This window comes from Aptenodytes patagonicus, chromosome 16 (genome assembly GCF_965638725.1).
Source record: "Aptenodytes patagonicus chromosome 16, bAptPat1.pri.cur, whole genome shotgun sequence".
Taxonomy (NCBI): domain Eukaryota; kingdom Metazoa; phylum Chordata; class Aves; order Sphenisciformes; family Spheniscidae; genus Aptenodytes; species Aptenodytes patagonicus.
Genome location: NC_134964.1, coordinates 11,790,159 through 11,812,058, shown reverse-complemented (window position 1 = coordinate 11,812,058; position 21,900 = coordinate 11,790,159). Strand labels below are relative to the sequence as shown.

Below are 21,900 nucleotides of genomic sequence, written 5' to 3'. Positions count from 1 at the left end.
GTACGGTGGCACCCATCAGTCCGACTCAGTGACTGACCCTGCTAGATCACTTAGTCAGTATTACCTCTTCCAAGCAACTCTCCAGCCCCTCATCCTCCCCAGCTTTGTAGACATATATGATACTGTCACTGAAAAACCCACGTGATTTCTAACCAAATGAAAGCGCAGTTTGCTACACGTAGAGGTAAATGAGTTCAATGGATGCATTTAACATTATCTTCAGACATACTCAAAGCACAAATCACATTGTTCATTTGAGGTGACAATGCCATACCTTATCACATCTGGTTCTGTGCCTTCATTCTTGTAAGATGCCTGAAGTTGTTTCTGTCGTGTGAGAAGGTCATCCACCAAATTCTGCCTCCTGTCTCCCTCCAGCTGTGTGCTGATGATACTTGGTTAAGGACCAAACTTAAAAAAGCTGAAAAACTTTAATTTTATATATAATGTTATACATTCTTAAAATAAATCAGACCTCCTGATCAAAATTAACTAGAGTAACTATTTTAACTCAAGAAAAGGCTGTAACATCTAAGAGAAGGATAGGTCACATGTTTCTGAATGAAATCTGTTGTTATTCTAAATGTGTTTAAGTTTACATATCTCAAAGAAAAAGTTTCATACAGTGACCACGGAGTGATCTTCAGGTCATCATCTCAAAGTAATAAGAGAACTGGAAGGCTATTTACTGCCAAATTAGCATAAGTATTAAGAATAGCATTTCCCCCTCCAAAATGCAACATAATTCTTCTTTCATTTATTACTAAGAAGTCTTACACAGTTGATCTCTTCTGTAACGTTGACAATGTATAACAGTACTGCATGGGGTAAGCTCAGGGAAGGACGAGTCTTTTTAAAAGACCTCCAGCTTACACTGCTATGATATAAATGGGGCAGGCCCAAACAGAATAGAGCTTTTTAAAATCAGCAGGGTACTTCACATCTTATTTCACTGGAGGCTCATAACACAGACCAGGTGAGTAGCTTGCAGCCAAGTGATCAGCAAACAACCAAAAATTTACTTTGAGCACCTGTTTCCATTTGCAATCCATCAGCAGAGCACCCCGATAGCCACTGATGCAGCAGAAAAACAACTCATGCAGTATCTCTGAAAGACAAGATGCCCTGAAGTGCTGCGGCTTCGACAGCGGACATGTGTTTGCTTTTTTTAATTAACCTTAGTGACATTTTGAAGGACTACTAACTCTCTTCCAAGTACCATTCAGTAGATTATGCAATAGATTTGTGTATGTTTTCTGCCACAGCCGTAGCACTCGTCTGCTCTCAAGCACTCACTGGACAGGAAAGTCTTACCCCTGGCCATCAGCGCAGCACTCAGGGGGCCCGTGCTTAGAAGGGATTTCTGCTATAGTAAGCTTGAAATTAAACATTCATTCATTAAATCAGATTGCTGCTGGGTATTTTCAGGGAGACAGACATACTTCTTTGACTCCTTAAGCCTGACTGACTATCCCAGCACACGGAGAGAACAGCAAATCCAAGCCAGGCCACAGGGTAACGCTCCTAGAAGAAAACCTGTCATTTTTTTTCTAATGCATATTTTAAAGCGTTTTGACATCATTCTAAAGATGCAGTTCCATTGCTCCTTAAGTCAGTCCAAGTCAGGGCTGCCACATCCCTGCCCACACCCTGAACAAGGCTTCATCCTGCCTTTCTGCAAACACTGGCACTCCTGCAGCCAGCGACTGAGCCAAGAGAAAATAACAGATTAGCGAGTTTTCTGCTAGACGAGTGATCTTAGCTCGCAAGCCAGCCACTCAATCAGCAGTGTCGGCACAGCGCACAGGCAAGACGATGCCAGCTCTGAGATTATTCAGAACATCTTGTTAAGCTTCTCTCTGACACAAACGCAACCAAAGCCAGCCTCACACCCACCGTACCGGCGATGCCCAGGCTCCCAACCTTCCCTGCACTACAGCTGCAATGAAAATATTAAACAGCAGCACGGACGAAGTTCTAGTGACAAAGTCTTCTAAAAATGGAACAAGGGAAAAACCCTAACTGCGTGGCAGAGCAACTATAGCATATTTTTCCACTCCCTCCCACAAGACAGAAAGGTCAGCGAGTTGATGTTTACACAGATACATTTGGTGTGTTGATACAGCCCGAAGCAGTAAGTCCTTCAGCTGATCGATCTTCTCTCCGAGATTCTGCAACGACGATCTGATAATCACGTTGAGCTGAAGGGGAAGAAAGAGATTTTTGTTGGTTTTGGTCCGAGTTATATTCGCATAAAATTTAATACTACTACATGCAGGTGACAATATATTTAACTTCAGCTATACTGGTGTGAAGGACTCGGTTCTAAACCAAGAAAGCCTGCCTCAGAGCCACGAAGGGAACGATACAGTTAACTGGTTTGGACTGCTTACAAAATAATGAGATAAATAGTACTAGTTTCGCAAACACAATTCTAATGCATTAATGCTGTTTAACACGGAGAGCTTTCTTTCAAGTCTTTATAAACACACTCCTTTATATGGGCAAATGTTTCAGCACATTTTAATATTTTCCAGTTAGTTTTCCAGTTCTTTCCTCTGATCTTTAATACAAAGACAGGCGTCAGCTGCTTCTGCCACCAGGTTTCTTTCCCAGCTCCCAGGATTAGAGGGAAGGTTGCTATAGGTCCAAACATTCCCTCCACTGAACTCCTCCAGACTTTAAACAAAGGATCCCAGCGAAATTCAGATTTCCTCCGTTTCCCTTCTCAGCAGCGCCTATGACTCCCGACCCTTTCTCACAACTGACCCGCCCAAGATTCAGATGTGTCTGTTCTTACTAAAAACATAGTGAAGTCGTTCACATTCTTCCCTGCTCCAAGCAAGCCTGAGGTCTGCGGGAATCCTCCTCTCTCCCCACCCCTTCCCAAGTTAGGCTGACATTATCCTCTGGGCTTTTCCTCCTTAAATCTTCTTTCTTTTCATTCCAGTTACGTAGCACATACTGGGAAAAAACATTGTCACTGCGATTAACTATGCAAGTCATCCTAATTAAGACTTTATGTGCTTCTTGTTTACAAGGTATTAGCCTCGCTGTGGGTTGTAATGGTTAGCTACCTCAGATGCTCTGTGTGATGAACTAGTAACAGAGAAGGAATATTTGCTTTGACTCTCATTCCTGCGTTCTTGAAGACACAGAGGCAGCAACCAGACACCAAGGTCTCACTGAACGGTCGCTGTGCTGCCTAGAGCTAAACTGCACTTGGTATCTGCACGGGGATGGAGCGGGAGTTCCCAAAAAATCACCTGATAGCATCAGAAGTTTAAATTTCTCTGACTCAGCGAGACTCGTTCTCAAACACTACCAAACACAACGACAGAAAGCAGATGCAACCACCCTGAGGCAGTCTTGAGCGTATGCAGCCGAGCAGAGCGCTGCAAAATCCACCCTCAGACCCAAAGCTGCCGAACACCACGGCACCGTTTCCAAAGCCAGGACGGGGTATAAATGCTTTCAGGAAAGTTCCAAGCCGCTGCACACCCTCTAGCTCTGCAATTAGGAAATAAAAGGCCTTTTCATTTCACATGTACATTTCCTGCGCTCCTGTCCAGGTGGAGAATGCTGCATTTAATCAGCCCAGAACAGCAAAGTAACATAAAGGTATACACGTCCACGAAAGTCATCTAACATACAGACCCCCTCTGCTACTCTGGCCAGAAACTGCGGAGCTGTAACAAAAGATTTCACTTCCATTAAAGAAAAAAAAAAAACAGTGGAAGATTTAAGATCAGCTCAATAGAGCAGAGTTCACAGACTGTAAGTGCTGGCTTGAAATCTTTCCCTACAGGGTTTGGGTTTTTTTTTTTTTCCATTTTAAATTTTATGCTCTATTTTTTGCTCAGCAATAAGCAGTAAGTTTTTTTAGCCATGCTAATGGCAAAATACTATAAAAATAAAAACTTGTTTACATTCTCCCTACCAGGAAAATACTGTACAAAGACTTTTTCTCCGTTGAAACATTCAGGAGTCATAGAATATATGACTGCTCAGCCGTGGATTTCTCAACATGCATTTCTGTTATGAAAACAATCCCCTCATTGTTGGAAACTTGTTTATAGTAGAATCAAACTCTGCCAAATATTCATCTTTAACTGTTAATGGATTAAAGGGAAACTGCGCTTGGAAAACACAGGGCATGGAACAAGTGATTTTATGAAGAAATAAGGCAACCGTGTAATGTTTCCACAAAACACAACCTAGGAGAGTTACGGTACAAGGCAGGCTACAAACAACACTAACACAACGTTTTGTTGGGGTTTTGGGGAACACGCCACAGATTGCAGTGATGCCAAGAGAGAACTTTGTCCTCTATAAATACAGATGGATTAAGCAGCAATCTTTCTGTCAGCCTCCTATTGCTTGAGTATATCTGCACAATTTCTAATACTTCATCATCTTGAAAGCAGGGAGTTTAATCACCACCTCTAAACACTCCTCTCAATTCTACAGCTAGGGAAACTATTTCCCTCAAATCCCACTTATTTTTGCCTTCTGAAACCTCTTTTCAATTCATGCCAAATTCGAGTCATTCATTAAAAAGCACTGATTATCATACAAAGCCTACACAGTTTTCTTCGACGTTTCTTCAGAGGAAACACTTCAAAAATGACATTTTATTTTAAAAGCTATCAGCAAAGAAGAGTCAATGATCGCGCATGACATTACAACCCTGCTATAAAGAGGGGCAAAGTCTACCAAATAAATCAGTGGGGTTTTAATTATGCAAATTATTATAAAAGACTAACTCAAGGGCTTGCACGCATTTTCATCTTAACGCAGTCAAGGCACGATCCCTAGGGTGTGCCATCAAGCAGGCTCCTACGCTTCTTGAAGGACGAGGCTTTCAGTCCTAAAGAAAGCAGCCTCCTGAGAACCTTTTTATTTTATTTTTTAAACAGGAAGCGTGGAGAACATAATATTCCTGGGTAAGCTCCAACTTCTCCTTCTCATTCATATTTAACTCTGGTCTTGTATTTTGTTAGAAAAGGCCGTAAAATTCATATTTCATCTGATCTACAGCCACTACAGAAAGGAAGCAAGCCAGCCTTGTGGGGAAAAAAAACATCGGTTCAATATTTACACAGAAAGGAGTATGCAGAAGCTGACGTGCATCCCAACATCTCTTAGATTCAGGATCTCTGAAAACAGTTCTGTTCCTGGCAGCGACAGCCCTGAGCAGTCAGCAGCGTGTGCCCAACACTCCCACGGCTTCTCCTTGTCTCTTTTTGTAAAACCAGCGTTATCGCGTGCATAAAAGATCCATTACTGTTAAATCCAAGGTTATTTTTGTGACACTGAAAAGCTACCATTAATTTAGAAACCGTATTCTTGTTTTCTTTGGGGAAACCTTAGAGAACATACCATTAATATTAGGTTCCTGCCATTAAACGTTAACTTTTAATCTGCAGATTCCCAGCTGGCAGCAACGGTGACCTGACACAGCCGGGTCCCTGGACTAACGTCACCCCCTTCCCCGCAGCGCTCCCGGCCACGTCACTCGACTAACGCGCCCCGCTTCCCTCTGCGGCCAGAGAGGCTGGGAACCCGGGGCCTACGGCGTCCTCCACCCATCCGACTCCCGCGAATTCAGTGCTTAACCAGCGTTTAGAACGGTTAAAAGCAAACTCCGGCTAAAAACGTCCACAGCCCCCCGAGCTGCGGGCAGAGGAGTACCTTGGCCGAACTCTCCCCATTCCTTTGGTACCGGTTACGCTCCTGGATCCTCTCAGCGACCTCCTGGGCGATCTGGCAAGTGGCATCGTACAGCGAGAGCCTGCGAACAGAGGCGGCAGCTGAGCCCCCCGCCGCCGAGCCCCCCCCCCCCCCCAAACCTTCATTACCCCAGTTTGGCCTCGCTTCGCAGGGAAACCGCCTGTGCTTTACCACAGCGTGCGGAAGAGCCAGCAGCACATCAAAAAATGCTTCTTACATTTACCCAGAAGTAGCTTTTCGGGGGGGGGGAAAAGCCCCCTGGAGGGAAAGGGCTCCCCCCGCCCCAAACGGCACGGAGGGAGGCCTGGCGGTGCGCGGCCCCAGGCTCCGTCGCGCAGAGCCAGCCCTCGCCCCCGCCGCTCGCGGCTGACGGCTCTCCAGAGGCCGCCAACGAGCGCCGCTCCCCCGGCGCGGCGGCACCAGCCCCGCGTTCGCGGCGGGCCCGCACGCTACCGGGGCACGGGGAGGCTCAGGCTCGGGCCCGGCTCGCGGCGCCCGCGGGCGGCCGAGCGCTCCTAGGGCGGGCCCCGGAGCCCCGCGGCGGGCGGGCGGGCGGGCGGCGGCAGCGCGGCCAGCCCGGGGCAGCCCCGCCCGGAGCCGCCCGGGCCCGGCGCTCACCAGGGGTCCGGAGCCATCGCCGCCGCCGGGCGGAAGAGCCCCGCGCTTCCGGCTCGGGTCAGCTGACGACGGCGCCCGCCGAGGCCCAAACCCCGCCGTGCGCAGGCGCAGCGAGCGGTGCGCGGAGCGGAGGTGGATGGGCGCGGAGGTGTGGGGTGCAGAGGTGCGGGGTGCGGGGTGCGGGGTGCATAGTGCAGAGTGCATAGTGCAGAGGTGCAGGGTGCAGCAGTGCACAGTGGGGGGTGCACAGTGCGAGGTATAGGGTGCGGGGTGCACGGTGCAGAGGTGCACAGTGCGTGGTGCAGAGGTGCGAGGTGCACGGTGCGGGGTGCAGAGGTGCACAGTGCGGGGTGCAGGGCGCGTGGTGCAGAGGTGCATGGTGCAGCGGTGCACAGTGCGAGGTGTAGGGTGCGGGGTGCACGGTGCAGACGTGCACAGTGCAGGGTGCGTGGTGCAACGGTGCGGGGTGCACAGTGCATGGTGCAGGGCGCGTGGTGCAGAGGTGCAGAGGTGCACAGTGCGAGGTGCACAATGAAAGATGCAGGGCGCGTGGTGCAGAGTTGCACAATGCAGAGGTCAGGGTGCAGGCTGTACAGTGCAGGCTGCAGAGGTCCGTGGGTGCAGAGGTTCTGGCTGTGCGGTGCAAGGTGCAGAAGTGTAGGACGCGGAGGCGCAGGGTGCAGAGGTGCAGGATGCAGAGGTGCTAGGCGTGCAGTACAAGGTGCAGGGTGCACCGTGCAGAGGTGGGTGGGTGCATGGTGCAGAGGTGCGTGGTGCACAGCCGCAGCTGTCCCCGGCTCTGCCCTGGCCCTCGCACCGTGTCCGCGCTGTGGGGGCCTCGCTCTAGCAGGGGCCCGGGCACCAGCATGGCCCCGCTGGGCTTTTCTCAGTGCTGCCAGACGTGGTGGCAGAGATGGGGCTGCTGCCAGCCCCGAGCTGCCCGCTCAGCTGAGGCGCTGGGTTCGGCTGCCCACGCCGTGGGCCGAGGCTAACGCAGGCCAGGAAGGAGGCGTAGGGCCCTCGCAAGCATGGGGCAAGTGAAACCCCTCGTCCCCAGCCATCTCCTCCATTGGGCGTATCCCCGTAGCATCGCATTTAACCCGCAGCCAGGGCCCCCTTGGAAACCTTTGTAATCTCTTGGGGCGCTGCTGAGACCCCCAGAGTATTCGATGCTTTTCCTAAAGCCCAGGGGGGATTTGGGATTTTTGCAGCGTGCACTCGGCAATGCTGCTGCGTGGGGAGGGACGAAGGCTCTGGCGTCAGGCGGGGCGGGGGTGTCACACGCCTCCGGCCTTTGCTGCTGAGGAAGAAGGAAGTCCTTTGTATTTTCAATTTTGCATGTTGACGGCGAGCTTTGAACTCAGTGGCAGCTCCTCGGGGCACTGATGGTCTCTTGCACACAGCTTGCACCTGACCCAGGTGCCTTGATGCCATCGGGGCACCTGTACATTGCTATTGCATTAATAATATTATGGTCTGGATTAAAGCATACAGCTGTAAGCATGGCAGCGGGGGAACCTTCAACCCAAACTGTGCCAGGGGAGCTTTGGTATAGCGGGTTGGAGAATAACTGGGACAGAGAAAACCAGGAGGCAGAGAAAGCGCGGGGACACAGCCGGCGTCCCCCAGGCCTGGGTATCCCTGCACCCTCAGGGACCTGGGAATGGCAGAAAGATTCTTGGGTCAGGAGCAAAACTGCATCCAAGCCCGTTGCTTCTTCCTGGTTTTTCAGGAGCCCTTTTTCATCTTCCAGAGAAGCACAAAATACACTGGAAGGTGCAAAGATCCAGCCCAACGAAAGGACCAGCTGCTCAGTGCTTAGGCAATCTTCCCAGCCTCTGTAATTCTGTGAAATAACAGCTCTGAGTGTCAGAGCAGTTTACTTCTGAGCGGTGAAGTCTGGGGGGAACCGGACAAGTGCTGGGAAGAGGGAATCAATACTCTGCATCCCAACAGTGTTATCCCCGTGTTATTGCATGCCAGGATCCACTACAGTGATTCGCAAGTTAAGAAAGGAGTGGAGTCTTTTATGGAAAAAGGTGATTTTTAGTTTTTTTCAGGGTTTTTGCACCAGCGTTAGATACCAGCGTAACAGAAGAGGACGAGGAGCCTCCGCGCCTGACGCCCCAGCGGGGCCGCTCCCGGGACCGAGCCCTGAGACGCACCATCCAGCACCGCGTGGGACGTGTCCCGGTGCTGCGTCTTCCCTTAGGGCTCTCTGCCCTGGTTAGCACCTCTCTGCAGCACACCCGCCCTCCTTCCTCCCTCCTCCCTCCCTTCCTCCCATGCTTCCTTCCTTCCTCCCTCCCTCCCTCCCTCGTCCTTCCTTTCTTCTTCCTCCATCCTCCATCCTCCATCCGTCTTCCCTCCATCCTTCCTGCTTCCTCTTCTTTCCTTCCTTCTTTCCCTCCCTCCCCCCTCCTTACTCCGCTCCCCTCCCCGCCGCCACATGAACCCAAGGCCGAGCAGCAGGTCACCCTGTCCCTTTCCCACCCTGGGCTGCAGCTCCTGATGTCCAAGGGTCGCTTTAAAACACCCCCCGCGGTGCCGCCCGCAGCAGCGCCCCGACACCTCCCCAACGCCCGGCATGGGCTGTCCCCCTCGGGCAGGGCTGCTCCAGCCCCACGGGCTCCCCGCAGCCTTTTCTCCCCGGCTCCTGCCTTTCCCTTCCTTAAGGCAGCTGCCGTTTCCCTTCTCCAAATCCTCAGCCCCATCCCCTGTCCCTGCCCATCCCCAAATGACAGTCGCTGCCTCCCCCTGCCCATGCCGACGTCCCCGTTCCCCTCGTCCCCGTCCCCCTGCCAGCAGCAGCAGGCAGGGCCGGGCTGCCGGGAAGCCGCCGTGATGCTGGACGGTGTTGACACTGTCAATGTTCTGGCTGCGAAGGGCTCTGCAGTAACCGGCCAGCGGGCGCAGGCCCTCGCTTTTGCAGCAGCCTCTGTCCAAGCCCAGAGAGCCTTTCCCACACCCCATCCGCCAGGATTTGGCCTCTCCTCTTTTTTTTTGGGTGCGATTGATGACGCAAATCAATGCAGATACGAACATCGGTATGGGTGCCCGAAAAGCAGCACCAAGGTACTGACGGCGAGGTTTTATTGCCCTCATAACATGGGGCTGCTACCACACTGCTGTGGCACGCCACGATAACGAGCGCATCCTCGTGAGTATATTTACAGGCGGCTGCAACACCCGCTTGTGCTCCCAGTGAGCGCTCGGACTCGGCAGCGAAGCCGGTTTAGCTGGGGCTGGGGCAGCTTTCGAGCAAGGAGCAAGAGGAGCCACACGTGCAATGGGGAGCAAGCGCCGCCGGAGCAATGCCGCCCCCGGGGCTGGTTTGGGGAGGTGCTGAGCACCCCCAGGCACCACCTCGTTTCACATTTGCTCTCCCACAGGGGCTGGGCAGGGCTAGGGGACATGGTGGGGTGGGGTGGGGAGCAGGGACACGTCCCCCTCCTGCCAGGGGACGGGGCTGCCGCTCGAGCGCACCGATGCTCTTGAGACGGGCGCTCGGGACCGTGAAGCCGCGGCCGAGGAGGATCCACGTGCCAGAAGTGTCCTGGGCACGAAGCAAAGCAGCATGGGGCGGCTCAGGGAGCCCCGCTGGCCCTGGCAGCCCCCCGGTGCGGGCTCCGTCCCCGGGGTGACGGCTCTTCTCACCAGCCCTCTTTGCACATCCGAATCGGGCTGGTTCCTCTCGCAGGCAGTTAGCATGAAACATTTATGCCTTCGGCTGCGCTGCTCGTCCGGAGCCGGCACAGCCTTTACATATTTAATTTTTTTGCCATTAAAAACCCATGAAGCAATGATTCATTTCATGCCGTCCCTGATTGACTTCCATGTCCTCTCTCGGCACGGAGCGCAGCATCTGCCGGGGAGCAGGCAGGCGGCCGGGGGGGCTGTGGGAGGATTCAGAGCTGCTTCAGTCTGGCAGGGAGAGGCATCTGCTGTCCTAGAGAAAGAAAAGGAGGAGAAGGCAGCCAGCGAGGTCCTGGGGAAAGGCAGCAGGACCCGCTGCTGTAAGAGCCTGGGCAAAAGGGTTTGAGTTGGAGAGAGAGTAAAGGACCCCTTGGCACAGGGAACCGGAGCGGGGTGCAGTGTGGGGACCCCCAGGAGCAGAGCTGGGGGTCATCACCTGCCCCTTCAGATGCGGCGTGGTGAGCAGAGCTGCCCATCGAGCGCGCAGACAGGCTCTGGGTGCAGAGTAGGAGCCTCCCGCCGTGGAACAGCCCCTCGCCTCCCACCCACCCAGCACAGCACCCTGGGGGGCCCTTTGCTGACACAGCCCCTTGGCTTCCACTTCCTGGGGCTCCCAGCTTGGTGGGAGCAAAGGGAGGAGAGGGATGACGGGACAGCCGTGCCGCTCCCATCAGATTTTGGCACATCACAGAGGAGGTGCTTCATCCAGAAAGGAGACGGTTTGCAGAGGGACCGCTCTCACTCGGCAGCAGATGCCCCGAGACCACCGGTGCCGGTGGATGCTCAGGGATGCGCTGCAGGTGTAGGCAGACCCCACAGACCCGCAGGCAGGGAGGCAGGGCAGGAACGACCCGCAGTTGATGTTATCACAGGAGAAAAAAACCACATTTTTTAAGGAAAAAACAACTTAAAAAATTTAAGATGCCTATAAAAATGTCCACTTTTAAGTGCAGCCTGAACTGTGAGTTCTCCAGGTAGCAATGTCGGATCAGTGCGATGTTGCTCGGAGCATCTCTCAGCTGTTGGAGGGTACTTTTCCTCCAACTCGGCTCTTTTGCCTGTAAGTACAACATACAGTTTGTAATTCTGCGAAGCATTTTGAGATATAAGTCAATAACAACCATTTCAAAGGGGGGACAGATTGGAAACACTGAAGCACCAGAACTGTGCCTGCAACAATCACATTTTGTGCTCCCGCTGAGCAACTGTACACAGGAGGCACGGGGTGCTGCGGGTCACACGTCTGCATCGCCCCAAATTCCCCCCGGTGGTTTTGCCGTCCGGTGCCACAACACGGCTGGCACAGCCCCGGCGCACCCATCCTCGAAAAGCGTCCCTAAGGGCGCACGGGGCGGTTGCAGAAGGGCGTCGCTTAGTCCTCGTGGCCCCAATCTCTCCCTTGTCACCCAGTTCCTGGCACTTGCTGCTCACGTGCTTCTCTTTCCGACTCCCCTGGGACCATCCAGCGGGAAGCGGTTGCAAACCCACTCGCCGTGTTGATGTTTCCTTTGTTCAAGGACGGGCGATTGCCGCAGCAGGCGGTTCGGCAGCTCCAGCCCTCCCTCGCCCCCGCGGCACCCTCCCTGCCCCGTGACGCTGGCGAAGGGAGTGAACCCCAGAGCAGGAAAATGAAGGTTATCCTTGGGAAAAATAAATGATTAAGTTTAATGGTCATGTTGCTGGTTTGATGGCTATCTCATCCCACAGGGTGTTTACGTCCCCCTCCCCAGCCTCGGTGCAGAATTGGGGCAGGAAGGGGCGATGCGGGCGCTGGAGCTGCTCCACCCCTCGTCCTATTTACACCAAATAAATCTCCTGTGCCAGCTGGCTGGCACTCACCTTAAAAGTCAGGGCAGGTGATGGGGACAGAGGGGACCCGGCAGCGGGGTGCACCGGAGCCTGGGCACATGCTGCAGGTGGGGCTCAGCCTGCCCCGCTCCCCCGGGGGAGCGGACGGTGGCTTCCCCATGGCCGAGCCGGCCGAGGGCGATAACACGGGCACCGGGCAAGGTGAGTGAGCTGCAGCCGGGGACAGCCGCACATCTCGTGCTGGGGAAGATGCAGGAGGCTCTCGCTGGCCCCGCTTGTGCCGGGGCCACATCCAGCAGAGGAGAGGGGCTGTAGCAGACCCACATTTCCTTCCCCAACACCCGTGGTATGTCCTGGGGTGGGCAGAGCTGGAGCCACCAGCCAGCACCCTGGGCCGGGGCGCTGGCAGCCGGGTGGGCTCGGGTTGATGCTCCTCAGTGCTTCGGGCAGGGCAGCACCCTCGTGATGCGGCCAGCTGCAAGGACAAGGTGAATTTGGGGAGCACGGCAGCACAAACAGCCCTGCTTCAACCCCAATGTTCGTTTTAGCCTGGTTTCTATGGCTAGAAGCCTGCGTGACTGTACTCAGGGTCTGTCTGTCTTCAAAGCAGGGAGTCAGGCTGAGCAGCAACCGGTTAAAACTGCTGCCCTTTCCCTGAACCAGAACTGAACCTGATCTGCTGGTTTTGCTGAACTTGAGCAGGGGCCAAACTGAACTGGAGAGCAGGAGTCAGAGCCGGACCCAGCCTGGGAGCAGCCCGAGCGCCCGGACCCCCTCGACGTGCCACCACGTGCTGCCGTGCACGCAGCACACAGGGCCGGGACCGTGCTGTCCCCCCATGTCCCCTTGCGGCCAGAGCAGAGAGGTTTGGCTCAGTGCAAATCCATCCTAGACTGCCCAGCCCAACTGAGCACATCCAGGATAAATACATCAGAGAATTAATGTGTGCGCTAATTGACTTTATCCTTGCCAATTAATCACCGCCCAGCAGAACTCACCCACGCAGAGACAACTCCCGTCTCCTTGTACAGGGTTTGGAGCTGAGCTCTCTTGCAACCCCAGGGAAAATGCCGCTCACTTTTCTCTAGGAGGAGCTCAAACCCTGCTCTTCCCAGAACGGGGCTGGCGGCTGCCTCAGCCCTGCCACGGTGCTGTGTGCGGGAGCCTCCCCTGAGGGTCCCCCGGGGACCTGCTGTCTCCAAGGGGCTTCCTAGATGCTCACCAGCCCCTGCGTGCGGTCCCCTGGACGGGGTCTCTCCAGGTGCATGGGGGCATGCGGGAAACGGGGACCCTTTGGCATCCATCCCCACACCCTTGGTGAGCCCCTCTTGCTGCAGCACCTTCTCCTTGCCCCTTCTCTCTGGCGCCCGAGTGGCCCGAGGGGTCAGGAGACTTTTGCAGGAGACTTTGGCAGGAGGCAGTAAGAGGGAGGGCAAGCACCTGAGGCCGGCTTTGCCCGCTCCGTCTGGGCTCGTAGCAGCCTGGTCCTGGGCTGCCAGACCCGGACAGGACATTGCCTCCTGCCTCGCTCTGTCCTTGGGAGGGGACACGATGCAGATGGTCCCTCTCGGCCTCAGCATCGCTTGGGCCCCCACTGCCCGTGAGGTCCCTCCTCACCCCTGCAGAGCTGGGCTGGGACCGAGCTGCTCCTTATCGTCGGTGGTGTAATGCTCCTGTCCCATGGTCATCCCCAGGGGACAGGGACTGTGTCCCTGCTCTCTGCACCTCCCTCTCGGCAGGTCACAGCCTGGGAAGTCAGAAGCTTTTTGAGGGGTGCGAAGCCCCTCACAGTGTGGAGAAGCAGCCCTGACACCCAGCTGGTATGTGGCCCCATGCTTCCCTGAGCCCCTGGACAGCAGTTTCACCGGGGGCCTGAGCTGATGTGAGCAGGCGAGGGCAAAGCGAGCAGCTCCAGCCAGGCAAAGCCTCCTGAAAACCTTCCCTTTGCAGGGGGGAGAGTAACTATTGAAATACAAGACGTTGCTGTAAGACTTCAAAGCGCCATCAGCCAGGGTGAAACGCTGTCAGCTGGGGCGGTGAAGCATGTTGAATAAAAGGTCTTTGTCCTACAGAGGTGTTTAGCTCATCTCCAGTCACCATCATGATCACGTCCGAGGCTGACACCTGGGACATCGACGCCGCCTCTTGTCTGGGCTGTGGACAGTTCGTGGATTGGGACAGGATGCCAGACCCGGAGCAACAGGCACATATCCCCCGAGACATCCTCAGCAAGCCCCCAAAAGAGCTGAAGAAGCTGGCAAGAGAAGGCTACTGGGCAGCAAGCCGTGCTCTGAGAGCTCAGGTCTACCACCAGCTCATCCAGCAGGTCGCCTGCCGGCTCGTCACCCCAGATGCTCTCGTCTACAGGGACGTGGCGAGTCGGCTCTTTGGGATGCTGAGTGTGAGCTCCCACCCTTTGCCTGAGTTCCTGGAAGGATGCTCCATGCCCACGTATTGTCTCAACCTGGAAGGGGTCACCGCCTTGAAGAAGATCCTCATCTGTGTTGGCAACCTTTTCCCCGACATAACCTACAGCCCAATCCTCCCCTCTCTGGTGGCTCTGCTGCTGCACTACAGCGAAGATGAAGCTCAGTGCTTCGAGAACATCTCTCGCCTCATCGCCAGCAACGCTCCCCACACCAGCTACATTGACCAGTCCTTCCTGGCTCACCAGGCCTCCTGCATGACTTTTGGGGATCTGGCCAACAAGCACTGCCCAGCAGCTCACAAACTCATAGCCAGCACCTCTGAGAACGTCTTTGAGGTCTACTCCGAATGGTTATCGTGGCTCTTTCATGACCTCCCCTTCAATTACGCCATCCGCGTCTTTGATGTCTACCTGCTGGAGGGGCAGAAGGTCCTCTACCGCATTGCTCTGGCCTTGCTGAAGCAGTACAGGCTCTCGGCGACCTCCGCCGAGCTGGAGGGGACCGACATCAAGGCAGACCTGCAGGCTTTCGTGCAGAACATTGCTGAGCACGTGACTGTCGACAAACTCCTAGAGAGAGCCTTTGGCATCCGGCTGTTCTCCCGCAAGGAAATCTGGCTTCTCCAGATGGCCAACAGGAAGGCTTTAATGGAGAGGGGCATAACCATGGTGCAGAGCAGGTAAGGAGACCTCTCTGTTTGCCAGCTCTTGGGGCTAAGCAGACAAAATATGAGTTACAGTGGAGATACAACATGGGGGGAGCTTCAGGTATCTCCCATAGCTTTAGCTATGCTGGGTGCCTCACAGCCCCTCGTGGGAGACCCTCTTAGGAGGCACCGTACAGTTAGAGCTAGCAATGTTAACAGAAAGCTCACGATGCAAAAAGCATGACAAAACTTGATGCATGGGGGCTGCACCCCTGAAAGCAGATGGGCACCCCAGCTTGGCAGTAATGGACATCCTCCTTCGCGCAGGCAGTCCTTCCACCTGGCCGTGGACATGCAGAACTTCAGCTCCAGCATTGTAACAGCTCAGGAGATGCGCATCGTCTGGTCCTGGATCCCTGAGCGCTTCTCCCTGTTCCCCCCACTGCTGCTCTTCTCCACCTCAGAAGATGGGTGCAGCCTGCAGAGGTAAAGCGTCATCTGCCCATCGGGTCAGGTCGGGTCGGATGGGCCAGGCATAAAACTGGGTAGAGATTGGTGGTGTAGAAAGGAGCAACATGTAATGTCCATGGGGTACATCTGAGGTCTTCTGAGGACTCTCTTGGGCTTGATTCAAGATCTTGAGTGTGGTCTGGGCCAGCGCTGGCTGTAGGGGAGAGAGCTGAGGCTCAGTCAGATGGCAATCAGCAATTCGGCACTGCACGGGGAACATTGAGCCCTGTGGATGTGCTGTGCAGGGGGACGTCCCCATGTGCCACGCCATGTCGGGCATGCTACGATCGGCCAGGTCCAGCCAGCATGCCATCTGCAGGCCTCCAGCTCCCTCCCAGCGGAACAGAGCACAGGGCGGCTACTGGACGCTGCGGTCAGTGCTGCGGCTCAAAACTGAGCTGGAAAATGAGTTTGCCATTGACTTCCCAAGCTGTGAAGTGGCAAAAGCCTTCCAGTGGGCTGAGGCTGCCTTTGCATGAATGTTTTCAGGCAGGAAACCCAAACCTGCTCCTCTGTAGGAGCATGTTAAGCTGAGAGGTTGCACTCGCAGAGCAGGCAGAGCTCAGGGCGGGGGTAGACAGCATGTGGGTACATCCTGCCACGGGGAAGACATCAAACCCTCTAAACACAAGTTAAGAGAGCCCAAGTGTCATGGCCAATGCCCAACACTGCAACAGCATCAGCGCTGGAGACAGCCCAGGGCCCAGTGACACCCACTGCCACGGCCATGGAGCGAAGGGTGCGGTGGGAAGCAGGGACATCCCTGCAATGCTCAGTTGCCGACCGGGAAGGGGTGCCGGGTTGTCCAAGGACTGGATGCTGCCCACGCTGCCCCAGTTCTCAGGGCGGTGTTTAAAGGTGGGGCTGCGATGGTAGTGCCTCCGTTAGCACCACGAGCGTGCTCCCCCAGCCCGTGAGAGGCGAGCAGGCGCCCCATGGCACAGTGGTGCAGCCCCATCCTGGGGAGCACAGCCCTGCACCTTTCCAAGGCAGCAACGGGGTGCAGAGCCCAGATTACGAAACACATCCAGATTAAAAGCAAGCTCATTTGGTAAACTCCCCCAATAAAGCATCCCCCCCAGCCTGGTGCCTGAGGGTAGGGTGGGAGGATTTAGTGTTTGGATTTATCTGAGCTTCACCAAGCAAAAATGATGACTTGAGAAGTCCCATAAGCCAACTCCCTCCGTTCCTGCACAAACACTGGAGCTGCTCGAGCTACATGATTATGAGTTTCTGCCGCTGTCCTTCCACGAGCTCCCTCGGGCCAGCTGCGGGCACAGCAATAGGCTGAGAAGAGCCGCCACCGCTCTCCACTGTCCTTTACAGCCCCGTGCTTGCCGCACGCCCAGGCTCTCTGCATAGCATGCTGCTCCTGGCTCTCAGACCCCCACCGACCCAGCCTCCTTACTCATCTCTGCAGGTTTTACACGTGCTGTGAAGGCTACGAACCGACGGTGCTGCTCATAAAAACAACAGAGGGGGAGGTAAGTATTTCCCAAGCAGAGAAGTGGGCTGCGCTGGTGCCGATGTGGGGAAGGGGACAGGGTGGTTGACTCCACCGGCACTTCTTGGAGCAGCCACGGGGCTGCGTGGTCCCTCTCCTGCCCTGCCCCGGGGTCTGTCCCAGCTCCCAGGAGAGAACAAACTGCACCCCCTGGCACCAAAAGCCCCCTTAGACACAGGCTGGTCTAAAGGGTGCTGCTGAGGGGAAACAGAGGAGGAGTCAAGTGAGATGGAGAGAGGCCATGAGCGATACTCTTGTATTGCAAATACAGACTAGATCATTAAGTCCTTGCTAAGCGGAATTTCCTGAAGTCAGTAGATGCTTTTCCTGAGCCAGGACTTGTTTTCAATGCATAAAATGCAAGGATCTGTCTCTGATTGCAAGAGCAGCCACACAAGGGAAATGGAGGAGAAATAAGGACAGCTTCTACAATATTTGAAAGTTGTGAAATAACTGCAAAAAAACCCTGAGCCAGGCCTCTTCCCGGGGACTCAGAGTTGCTCATAAACCTATATTTTATCTCTCCACTCGTCATCAAACAGCAGAGGCCAGTTCTGTAGATTGTTCAGGCATCCCAAAGATTTATTGACCTATCAGTCCTGATTTCCCAAGCCTGACACTTCAGTGTGGCGTGGAGATAAACACCCTGCCACCCCCCAGGGCCTGGTGCAGACAAGAGAAGGTGACTTATAAAACCTTGTTTCCTACACGTTTTAGCTCATTTTACTCCTTAGCTAGTACCAAGGACAAGCACGAGTTCCCACCTCTCGGTAGGTCCCCTCTAGCCATGGTGAAGTCAAGGACATCCACACCAGGGTCTGACCTGACCGCGGGTGGGAGAATCCCTGGCACTGGTTAAAAGCCTTGTAGATAAAAAAAATGTGTTACCCGAGTCTTTGCCATTTTAAAACACATTTTCTCTAAAGACTCATAAAACAGGCAACCACCTCGCCACCGTCCAGGGACCAGCTGAGGATAAGGGACTCCTAGACCTCCGTCCACAGCGTGTTGCAATACTGTTCATACAATGCTTTGAGCCACACAGTTATTCCTCTCCATTGCTGGGAGCTGGAATTGGGCTCGGGGGTGGGAGGCACAGCTCCTACTCCCAAGCCTGAGCCAGGGAACGCCCCACGACAGCCGAACCGGCCCTACTCAATCGACCAGCAAGCAGCTCACTGCAATCGCCTCTGCTGCAGAAGAGCAACCCCCCCCAAATCTCCCAGAGCCCCTCCTTAGGCACTGAAGCCGAGTGGACTCGCGTCCAGAGCACCAGTGACTTGTCAGTGCAGGATTTAGCTGACACAGCTGAATTTGGCTCTCTGGTTCCCGCAGGGGACCTCGCAGAGCCCTTGCCCTCCTGAATGCACATGCCATGGCCCATGTTTCTGGGGCTTGCTCTGGTCCCAGCCGCCTCCCCCGCTGACGGCTCCCTGTGCTCTCTCCCGAAGGTGTGCGGGGCATTTCTCTCCTCCGACTGGAGTGAAAGGAAAAAGAATGGGGCGACATCGGGCTTTTTTGGGACAGGGGAGTGCTTTGTGTTCACTGTAAGTCACTTTTTATTTCTGGGTTTACACTTATGGGTTTGTCCGTTAATTACTTTTTCCTTTACCCCTCTGAGAACTCAGGGCATGGTGGCACTGAGCTGCTTCCCTACCACGGTCCCACCGCTGCCCCTTAGCTCTGGCAGGAGGCAGCAGCACAGAAATTGCTGTGCTGGATCTGAGCAAACGGAGAACGAACTCCTGCCTTGGGTGAGCCGGCTTGCCCCGAGCCCCCGAGGCAACGTGCCATAACCCCAGGTGGGTCTTGGAGCATCCTCCTGCATGACAGCAGGGCAGCATGCGTGGCAGGGCGGGTTTCTGCCCTGTTTGCTCGAGGCAGCTCCTGGATGGAGCATTCCCAAATCAGCCCCGGGGTCCCTGCAGAAGGAGCAGGCTGAAGTTGGTCCAAGAGATCCTGGGGGCAAAGTCCAGCATCCATCTGGTATCCCACCAGCGTCCATCCAGCATCCACCCGGCAATGTGGGCAGTGAAGGTTTGCCCATCTCTGGCAGCCCCTGGCAAAGACAAAATCAACTTCTCAGCCACAGCCACCTCCAGAGCAGCCCTAGCACTGCCAGGATGCCTTGTCCCCTCCCTGCCCCAGGTCCAGACCTGGCACGCAGCATTTGGCTCCCGACCTGCCTGGACAGGCAGCACTGTCTTCCCCCAGCAATGGAGAGATGCCCCAAAGGACAGGGCTCACCATGTTTCTCCTGCTTTCCAGGTGCACCCTGAGACAGAGAGGTACGAGTGGGTGTTCATCAAGAAGCCGGAGCTGGCCAAAGCCGTGCCACGCTCACGCCAGCGGTCGCCTTCCCCGTCTCCTGCATCCCTCCTTGGCTCCTCCCCAGATGGCCGCAGCACCAGCTCAAACCGTCTCACCGTGCCCATGCTGCAGAGGAAAGGCCGTCTCTCCCCGTTTCTGGCCATCAGGCATTTCCTTCTGCCTTCCAAAACAGCCTCCATGTTCATGTCCGGGTCACGGGAAGGGATCGTTATCGGTAATTACCGAATGGTGGGCACCCACCCACCGACACACCGCTGCTTTGGCCGAAAAGGGCTCTACTCCAGATTAAAATCTGAACTGCCTGTAGAGGCAAAGACCTCCTGGTTTAGGATATGAACTTAGAGTCAGGCAAGATGAAGTCATTCCCCTCTTCCTCAAATTAGCAGGAGAGTGCAAAGCTGCACAAGGGCAAGGATGCTCCTTCTGAGAGCCCCAGAGGGGCTCTGCCAGCCGAGGGGAAGCACCATAGCCCAAACCTCCTGGCGAGGTTTGCACCCTTGGGGCTGGTGTGTCCTTTCCCAGCCCTTTCCTCTACTTTGTGCGGGATGGAGAGGAGGTGCAGGTGGGGATCAGCCCAAGGAAGGGCCGGGAACAGTCACCGGGAGCAGACACGCCAGCTGCCTGCCCGCGCTGCCGTCTGCCAGGTCAGGCGAGGGCAGGGGGGTTGAATCTTTGTGCCCCACCACCGCCGGGATGGGGTCGGCAGAGGACCGCAGCAAGTCAGAAACACCCGCAGCCCTGATGGCTGCCTCTGCCTCCCTTGCAGCCCTGAGGAGCGGGATCAGGGCAAGCCTGGCTGCGGGGATGCAAGAAGCTTTCCTTGTTCTCCAGCTCTCCGAGCAGTTTAATAATTCAGCTTGTGCTACCAGGGCAACCTCTCACACTGGCTGCCGTGTGCTGGCTGCCCTGGAGATAGCTCTCCGGGAGCTCTGCCTCCACCCTGACATCCCAATTAGCAGAGAAGGCAGCTCAGGGCATCCCCAGCCCAGCTCTGCGCTGCGGCCGAAGGACAGAAAGCTGAGAGATGGGCACAGTCCTGAGAGACCTCGTCGGCTGGGCCAGTGTCCCTGCTTGAGCAGCAATGGGGGGAGAGCAGATCCCGACTGTATTGCTTGCTTTTTCAGGTGGAGGGGGAGGCCAAGCTCTGTCCCTCGATGCCAACCTGCTCTGGGGGCGCACGGAGCACTGTGAGACCTTTGACAACCCTCCGCTCTGCCAGGAGAACTTCAAGGTGCAGCTCTTGGAAGTGTGGGGCTTTCAAAATGCCTAGGTCACGTGCGGGACAGCCCCTCACCGCGCCGCCCACGGAGACGGGGACCCCTCGCCGTGCTGGCCGCCACCCCGGCCTGCCTGCTGCGGTCTCTGCCGGCAGCGCGGCGGGCACCTCCACTCGCCATCCTCCCCTCCATGGTCAGCCGTTGTGGAGGTGTGGAGAGAGGGCAATGCGGTGCCGGGAATGGGACCGTGGGTGCTGCCTTCGGGGACATTTGAGGTCCCCTCCCGCAGCTTAGACCCAGCCTACTCCACCCAGTCTGTCCCGGTTTAGGATGCTGGAGGGGAGGTGAGACAGTCCGGTGATTCTCACACCTCCCTGGCCCATTTGCGGCTTGCGGCTCAACAGCGGTACCGCAGCACAGGCCGAATTTGTAGGAATTTTGAGCCTAGGCAAAACCCAACACCGAGGTACAAAGCTCACCAGAAACACTCTCAGACCCCACCTCCCTGTGGTCCCAAGCCCAGCGCCACCCTTCAAGCCATACACAGAATTTTGTAGCCTCTGCGGGTTACCAGGACTCCCCCAGGATCACACACTGATCACCGTCCAACACAGAGACTCTTTTTGTCCATGGTTGAAACTGCTGATCAATGATTAGCAAAGTCCTACCTGGTGTTTGCACACTGGCAGCCAACAAGAACCCCCCAGCTGTGTACCTGCCTTGTCATTTTTGTATTAAACTGAAGATCTATATTCACCGCAAAGGGCCGATGTAAGTCTGCGAGCAGTGGATACTTATGAGCCTTAACCAACGTGCCCCGACTACCTGGGGTCAGGACAACGGGAGACGTGCCATTTTAAAACATGAAATGTGAACGTGTACGTGTAGCTTGGTCAGACAAGGCAACCCTCGCAGGAGGGTTGTAGACCATAGAGATATCATTCTGGCTGCAGGATGAGAACATCTCCCACATCCAAATATACTTTACACTTGTGGTTTTATCTTTCATATATTCCCCTTCTCGAGCTATTCAGAGCAGAAGCTATCGCTGCCTCGGTGCCTGCTTCCAGCGATGGCAGGAGGACGCGGGCAGGGTCATGCGGCAGACCTAGGAATTGCTTGTAGCCTTCAAAGGGTATGAGGGTAAGATGAGGAGGTGAGGCACAGCCCTCCGCGCCCCCGTGCCTGGCCTTCGCCCACAGAGCTCAAATGAAAGAACACTGCCGAATTACTCTTTCGCTTCAATTAAAAAGCTCTGCTAGGGTGTCCTCAGTATTTCTTTCTTTCCATGATCATGTACTGGACTTTCTGTCCGGCTGAAAGTTTCCCAGGGAGTCCCTCTCCCTTCCCAAGAAGCTGTTTCTCTCCACCCAGAGATGTACAGGACGCACGAGATGCCTGGAAATG

The 21,900-nt window shown here is 55.2% G+C and overlaps 2 protein-coding genes across 5 annotated transcripts in view; one reads left to right on the top strand and one right to left on the bottom strand.

Moving 5' to 3' along the window:
• Positions 1-6,400, bottom strand: part of STX8 (syntaxin 8) — a 107,059-nt gene extending 100,659 nt beyond the window's left edge. For 2 of the 3 annotated variants that reach the window (XM_076353601.1, XM_076353599.1), the window contains exons 1-4: positions 6,352-6,400; positions 5,695-5,794; positions 2,107-2,201; positions 275-385 (exon numbers count right to left, since the gene is read on the bottom strand). In XM_076353601.1, the coding sequence (XP_076209716.1) occupies positions 275-385; positions 2,107-2,201; positions 5,695-5,794; positions 6,352-6,368 (323 nt within the window). In that variant the 5' untranslated portion in view covers positions 6,369-6,400. Of the gene's footprint in view, positions 1-274; positions 386-2,106; positions 2,202-5,694; positions 5,795-5,950; positions 6,072-6,351 lie in introns of those variants that run through there. The other variant, XM_076353600.1, reaches the window with a different exon arrangement.
• Positions 6,401-11,921: 5,521 nt separating this feature from the next.
• Positions 11,922-21,260, top strand: LOC143167914 (TBC1 domain family member 24-like). 2 transcript variants are annotated; one of them, XM_076353873.1, is made up of 7 exons: positions 11,922-12,057; positions 13,929-14,964; positions 15,259-15,417; positions 16,862-16,925; positions 18,397-18,492; positions 19,214-19,490; positions 20,401-21,260. In XM_076353873.1, the coding sequence occupies exons 1-7, from the start codon at positions 11,955-11,957 to the stop codon at positions 20,544-20,546; spliced, it is 1,881 nt and encodes a 626-aa protein (XP_076209988.1). In that variant the 5' UTR covers positions 11,922-11,954; the 3' UTR covers positions 20,547-21,260. The 2 variants fall into 2 exon arrangements, with proteins under 2 accessions (XP_076209988.1, XP_076209989.1); XM_076353874.1 differs by having other exon boundaries at positions 11,994-12,057; positions 13,807-14,964.
• Positions 21,261-21,900: the final 640 nt, after the last annotated feature.